The sequence below is a fragment of the Octopus bimaculoides genome, chromosome 8 (genome assembly GCF_001194135.2).
Source record: "Octopus bimaculoides isolate UCB-OBI-ISO-001 chromosome 8, ASM119413v2, whole genome shotgun sequence".
In the NCBI taxonomy this organism is placed as follows: Eukaryota; Metazoa; Mollusca; class Cephalopoda; order Octopoda; family Octopodidae; genus Octopus; species Octopus bimaculoides.
In genome coordinates, this window is record NC_068988.1 from 75,795,216 (window position 1) to 75,802,715 (window position 7,500).

At 33.4% G+C, this 7,500-nt stretch overlaps 1 protein-coding gene across 3 annotated transcripts in view; it reads left to right on the top strand.

Moving 5' to 3' along the window:
• LOC106880998 (protein PIF) overlaps positions 1-7,500 on the top strand; it is a 51,354-nt gene that overhangs the window by 724 nt on the left and 43,130 nt on the right. For all 3 annotated transcript variants that reach the window (XM_052970195.1, XM_052970197.1, XM_052970196.1), the window contains exons 2-3: positions 3,147-3,246; positions 4,674-4,972. In XM_052970195.1, coding sequence (XP_052826155.1) covers positions 3,162-3,246; positions 4,674-4,972 — 384 coding nt within the window. In that variant the 5' untranslated portion in view covers positions 3,147-3,161. The remainder of the gene's footprint in view (positions 1-3,146; positions 3,247-4,673; positions 4,973-7,500) is intronic.

Consider the following 7,500-nt stretch of genomic DNA (forward strand, 5'->3'; position numbering starts at 1 on the left):
TGTGTGTGTGTGTGTGTGTGTGTGTGTGTGTGTGTGTGTGTGTGTGTGTGTGTTTGAAGGCTTGTGTCCTAGTGGTTAGGGTATTCAACTCACGATCGCAAAATCACTGTTTGAATACTCAGACCGGCCTGGTGCGGTTATGTTATTAAACAAAAACATTTCAGTTTGCTCCAGTCCATTCAGCTGTAAATGTGTAACCCTGCGACGGACTGGTGTTCCGTTCAGAGGAAATGTTGACTTGCCTGCCTAGCCAGTAGAATGGCATTATTCGAAAGCTACAACAATGCAAAGAAGTGTATTGTGACCAATAGTGTAAGAAAATATTCGATAGCCTTTGATACAGTGATATCTAATTCTATCTATCTATCTATCTATCTATCTATCTATCTATCTATCTATCTATCTATCTATCTATCTATCTATCTATATATATATATATATATATATATATATATATATATATATATATATATATATATATATATATATATATATATATATATATATGCATGTATGTATGTATGTATGTATGTATGTATGTATATACGTACGTATATATGTATGTATATTTACAGCCAGTGTTTCGGATGTTACCTATGTTAGCCATCCGCAAAAGCGGAGTGTAAGCCTCTACCAATTTAGTGATTCAAAACTTGCGAAGACTAAACACACAATATAAAGATAGAGAATTTAATAACACATACACCTATTAAAACGGAATTTATGACTCTCACTAATTCCGACATTCGCTTCAATATAAGTACAATGCATAAAACCACATTTCCAGGACTTTCTCACAGAATTCCATGCTATTTGATAGAAAGGAATTAAAAAAATAATTAAGTTGGGTTTTATATTTTCGTGGCTACATTGAAACAGTGTTTTACAGAAAAAGTTTCCAGAAAAACGCTGTCATTCTAATATGGCTATCGGACTTAGGCCCAGTCATGGTATATGCACTTTAGAAGCATACAGCATAGATTTTAGAGCATATATTTAAGTTTAGTTTTGGTCTTCTTAAAAAGTATGATATGAAGAAAATATTATTGCTCTATATCCACATAAACATGAGGGGCAATCAGCTAAAGTCCCGACGTTCGCTTTAAATATTGGGTCATCCCATAAATAATGCGTTTTTTTTATACATCTTTTATTTTTCAAAATTAAAATAAGCAAAGTTCCTTTTTAATCTAAAATATACTCTCCTTCATTTTCTACAATGCTCTTCCATCTATCTTTTCCAAAATTTACTTGTCCGTGATGAAAAAAACTCCTCTAAAGAATTCATATTTTTTCCGTCCAAATGATTTTGAAGACTGCGGAATAAATGATAATCAGATGGAGCAATGTCCGGCGAATATTATACGTGGTGCATCGTTTCCCATTCAAACTGCTCCAGCCTTCGAGTGTCGTCCTCGCTGTATGTGGCCGAGTATTATCCTGATGGAAGAACACTTTTCGTCTTGAAACCAAAGAGGTCGTTTTTATTTTAGCGCTGACTTAAGCCGCTCAAGCTGTTCGCAGTAGATCTCCTTTGTTATCGTTTGGTTTGGGTTTAAAAGTTCAAAGTGGACTAAACCCTTCATATCCCACCAAACAGATAACAACTCATTACGTGGGTGAAGACCTTCTTTTAGCCTGGGGTGCCGATGTTTCTCCTTTCCCTATCCACTGTCTACGGCGCTTAACATTTTTGTAGAGAACCTATTTCTCATCACCTGTTACTATTCGGTCCGAAAAAGGGTCATTCGTAAGACGTGACAGCAAAGAAGAGCACGCAATCACTTTATGCGCACGAAAGTTTGTGAGAAACCCATTGACTCAATCTGCTGACTTTTCCGATGTCACGCAGGTGTCGATGAATGGTTGAATGACGAAATCCAAGCTTCTCTGCTAGTTCATCAGTCACGATGGATTTTTTTTGTTCCACCAGGGTTTGCAGGACGTCCTCGTCGAGCTCTACAGATCTTCCAGGATGAGGCTCATCTTCTAGGCTGTAGTTTTCGGCTCGGAATTTCTGGAACCACCGTTGACACTGGCTTATGCTTATTGTCCGATCCCCATATACTGCATTAATATTCCTCGCACTTTTCGTTGCGTTGTTGCTTTTATTGAACTCATAAAGCAAAATATGCCGAATATGCACCTTTGTCACTTCCATTATAACTTTGAAAAACTTACTGTTAAAATCGAACTGCACTCTTCAAAATTTGCATTAAGAATAAGTACTAGGTAAAATTACTACCTGCTTTTATAGCAAGTTGATGCACGTAGTTTATCCCGTCCCCCTCCGACTTTTAGTTCAGGTAATTGAAAAAACTCCATTATTTATGGAGGCTTTACTATTGTCGAACATCTCCGCAGGCGAAAGCTAATCCCTAACATAGCTAGGATTGCATTGCAACAACTTGCTCTTCTCGGCAGGGTAAGAAGATACTTCAGCTCCCAACAATTATTGGCACTCTACAAAGCTAAGGTGAGTCCCACAACGGAGTAACCACTGGAACCACGCTGCTGCACAAAAACAGATATCGTCCAGAAATGGTCACCGACTTATTAGCCACTCTCAGTCACTCCTTAGACTCCGGTTTATGTGTCTTGTCTCTTTTTCCCACCTTTTCTACCGCTGCAATAAGGATATTTTCTCTTCGGAGCTGGCTGCGCTCATATTACCTCTACTCATGCATTCTTCATCCACTTTTTTTCTTTCATCACCTATGTTGCTATGTTGTCTCACTGATTTCAGAATGATATAGTTACTGCCCATTTCTTCAGACTCAGCAAGGCATAAAAAATACGATTCCAGAGATAAATGAACATTCTCAAGACGATAACTTCAGTGTTTTAAGACAAATAACAGTGATTGTATCTTATACGGTTATTATTATGGTTTCTTGTCAAGCCGATGAATAGCCACCATTTCAGTGCTTCGTAAATGTATGTCGATTACACGCTCAATTCATGCAAATGGACTATGTCAGCTAAATATTAATTACTGTATTCTTTTTCGAATTAATTGCCAAAATAACATGTCTAGTTGATTATCTGTTAATTATGATTTCACATTTTGGTAACCGAGTTTGATGTCAAAAAGAACACTCCCCACCAAAAAAAAAATTACTTCACTAATTGTCTTCTAATTTCAGATTGAAATAAACAAAATGTGGCTTTCCCTGAAAACTTCAGTTTCTATTTGGCTGGTTCTAGGGTTATTTTTTGCTTATCATCCAAAACTTTATACCGAAGGTAAGTTATAAAAGCTAATGATTCATTGTCAGCAAAGCTGACCGCAAACCTCTGCACAATTCATAAGATAAAAACATTGAAAGTGACTTGAAAAAAACACCATATTTCTATGTTACAGGATAAATCTACCAAGGCTACTCCTTCAATGTAAGGCTACTCCTTACATGGTAATACAATATTTAAATAGGTGTTCGTGAAGACAGACCAAATTTGCAGATGCTTTCGAATTTGGTTTAATTTCTAATTTTGACTTAGAAGAACTTGTCTTCTGAATACCGAAGCATATTGTACTCAGCCTTCATTTTACTATTTCAGCAACTCAGTCTAACCTCTTACACCACTGTATCCACTATCTGATTTTGATTTCTCTTGAATTTCACTTTGAATTTCATATCATATACGTTGGTGCTAATACCTCAAAGAAAGGTACAACAAATGTTATACAATTTTGTTTAGAAAGTCTCGTGGAAGACTGCTTGTAATAATACCGCGTAATTTCAGTTTTATAATGAATACTGAAGCAGTTATTGTTAACCCGGCACTCCATTTAACCCCATCACTCGGCCTGTAAACTTTAACAGGTTATGCTATGCTGCAAGCCTAATAGCCAAGTGTCCAGTTTAAGGCTTACTTCCTCTTTTCCTCTCTCAAGGTGACCCTGAAAACTATCATGAACGCCGCCCTTGCCTCTGTGGTCAATACATTACTTATATGTGTGAATCTCTCTCTCTCTCTCTCTCTCTCTCTCTCTCTCTCTCTCTCTCTCTCTCTCGCTCACACACACACACAAATTGAAATATAACAGAAAATTATATCAAACTACCGGTGAATTCGTTCCGCTAAAAATAGTAACCATATTTCTATTAAATTACAATCTACTGTGTTTAAAATGTAAGTACACGCTAAATAATGTAATTCAAATTATATTAGGTTTGAGCAGAATGTACAATGATCAGGAATGGACATTTTGACCGTTCATCAATGCCGATTTAGATCAAAACATCAATAACTAAATAGAAGCTAGCGGTCTGAATTCAAATCGCGCCTATCAATCCAGGGCTTTGGACTAACGACACTGTCATTACATCGGATGGCATTTTTATTTCTGCTCTTTGCGTTTTGAGCTCATATCATGCCACAGCGTACATTAGTAACAGACTTAATCCATCATCCAGTATAACATCATCGCACTGTATTTTGGGTGCCTTTAATAGAGTCGACATAGTTGTAAGCATTCAGATGAGGTCTCCAGTTTGAGGGTGACTTCCTCCCACACGAGCCCCCGAGATTCTGTGAAAGGGTCACAGGCTCTGCCTCTCCGCAGTCTAAAAGAAGGAGAAAACGATTATAATTAGTTACAAATCGAATATTCCCGGTAAATTAGGTTTTTTTTATAACATTTTCATTAGGAATTTGTTTTGTTTCAGAAATGAAATGTGATCAGCCTGTAGATGTGATCATTTTAATTGACGGTTCTGATAGCATCAGTGACAACGATTGGGTGAGAAGCAAAAATTTCGTGAAAGAATTGATCGATAGTTTTGACATCGGTCAAGACACAATACATGTCGGAATCATTGTTTATTCGAGCAATATTGGAGATGTTATTGGCTTGAAAAAATTTCACTCTAAGGAAACGTTAAAGTTTCTGGCAAACCGACTGCATCATCCCAAAGACGGAACAGATACGGCAGCTGGAATCAGGAAGGTAACCAAAATGATGGAGGTAAGTCACAATAAAATTTATTCGACACGCGAACGAATCCTGAACATGTATAGGCGCATGCGTGGCTGTGTAGTAACAAGCTTGCTTCCCAATCACATGGTTCTAGGTTCAGTCCCACTGCGTGGTACCTTGGAGAAGTGTCTTCTATTATAGTCTCGAACAAGAGACTATAAACAAGAAGAAAATGGGGAGTATATAGATATAAATTAATTTATTAATATATAGTTAATTAAAAATACCTACAATTGTTTCAATTTTACTCAATACTAATTATAAATTTATAAATAAAATAAAATTTGCATTTAGAATATCATATGAGTAATTGACATAAAAGGTTTACATGTTAGGTTGAGATTTTAAAACAGACTGAATAAACGAAGATATGTTTATATGTGTGAGTGGGTGTTAAATATATTTTATAATAAAATAAAATACGAATAAAAATAAAAATAAATAAGACAAAATGTGAATAAAAATACACAAAACAATATAGCCGTTATAAATTTCTATGTCAATAGATTTTACCAAGCAGTCGTGATCTCCACTCCCTTCTGCGGGTGTGAAACCTGGACTCTTTACCGAAGTAACGTCAAAAAACTAGAGCGATTTCACCAACAGAAGCTCCATTCTATTATGAATGTCAAATGCTATTGAAGATAAAACAAATATTATATAATAAATTATTCTTTCTGCAAAGCAAATAAGAACCAACTTAATCAAATCTTTATACTGATCTACTGCCAAACACTTTACTAAGGATAACAAATATAGTGAAATAATAATAGATCTATAAGAATTGTTTTTTCTGTATCCCAGAACAATTGGATAGTTTCTATAATAAAAGAAATATGAACAATACTAACTCGAATAGATCTGATTCTAGTAATGACAGCAGGGAAGTAACCCATGTAAATTCCCTTTTTAACAATAAAGCTATAAATAATGTTACAATAAACGTTAGTAATATGGGTACTGATTATAGGATAAATGATATAAATAAAAGATGCGATTGTAAGTTTAAGGAAAAATGTTATTTTAGTAATATATTTAAGCAAAATAATGTAGGGTTGAATCTGAAGGTAGATATTATTTTTATATTGGACATACGGAAAATTTCGTGAAGCGCAGAATCGCAAACCATGAATCCACATTTAAGAATAGGTATAGATTAAATTCTACCAGTCTAAGCAAATTTATTTGGAAGCTAATAATAAGGAATATAAACTTAAGTGGGAAATTATTAGTCATGCTAAATCCTATAATATTAGTAAAACACGCTGTGACTTTGAAACTTAAACTTCTTAATAACCGTCAAGAATCTATTTTATCTTGTAAACATTTCTCTAAATATGTATTTCGAAAGTACAATAAAATGAAATAAAATATAATACAATTTAATATCATTCAATAAAATTCGATAAATAAATATATTTTAGTCAAACAAACCGATCCCAGGACTTTTTTAAAGCCTGTTACCTATTGTATCGGATTTTTTGCTGAATCGCTAAGTTAAAGCGGTGGTGCGGCGAGAAACTCAGACACAAAGGCACAAATAATGTTATGCTAGATATGTCTTTTAATCTATAAACAAAATAGGGGTCTAATACAAACAACACAATCTTTGATGACGTAAAGCACGAATTCTTTATATTAAATACCCAACCTGATCATGAGATACACATTATACTAAACCCTGGATTAATGCAAATTAAATAGATAGAATAATTTCAAATAGCTATTAAGACTAAATTGTAAGTTTTAATTAATAATAGTATTTATTGTTTCATATCCATGAATTTAATAATCAATTAATATTTATAATAATAAATAATATATATTAATTGACAATCTTACTGGTAAACATAAGAGATATTAACTTTAATAGTCCCTTTGTTTTAAAATAAGTTAACATGCACACACACAAATAATTATAAGCAGAAATAATACGCGCAAATAACGTGTTATTATCATTTTTATTTTCATTTTAAAATATTAACGCGCACAAGCATAGAAAAGTAAACGAATTTGTTTTTTCTTTCAAGCACGCGCGCGTGCACACACGCTAGTTAGTAAAATCTATAGATATAGAAATTTATAATTTATATATTGTTTTATTTATTTTTATTTGCATTTTGTTTTATTTATTCTTATTTTTATACGTATTTTATTTTATTTTATTTTGAAATATATTGAACACCCACATACACATATAAACATATCTTCATTTATTCAGTCTGTTTTAAAATCTTAACATAACAACATGTAAACCTTTTATGTCAATTAGCCCTAATGAGATTTTACTCATATAATATTCTAAATGCAAATTTTATTTTATTTTATTTACAAATTTGTAATTAGTATTGAATAAAATTAATTGACTATATGTTAATAAATTGATTTATATCTATATACTTTCCGTTTTCTTCTTGTTTATAATATCCTACATTTTTAATACACCCATTTATATCGATGTGATATTTATCATAGATATAGGGCAGTAAACCAGTATAACTAGGATAATTTCATCC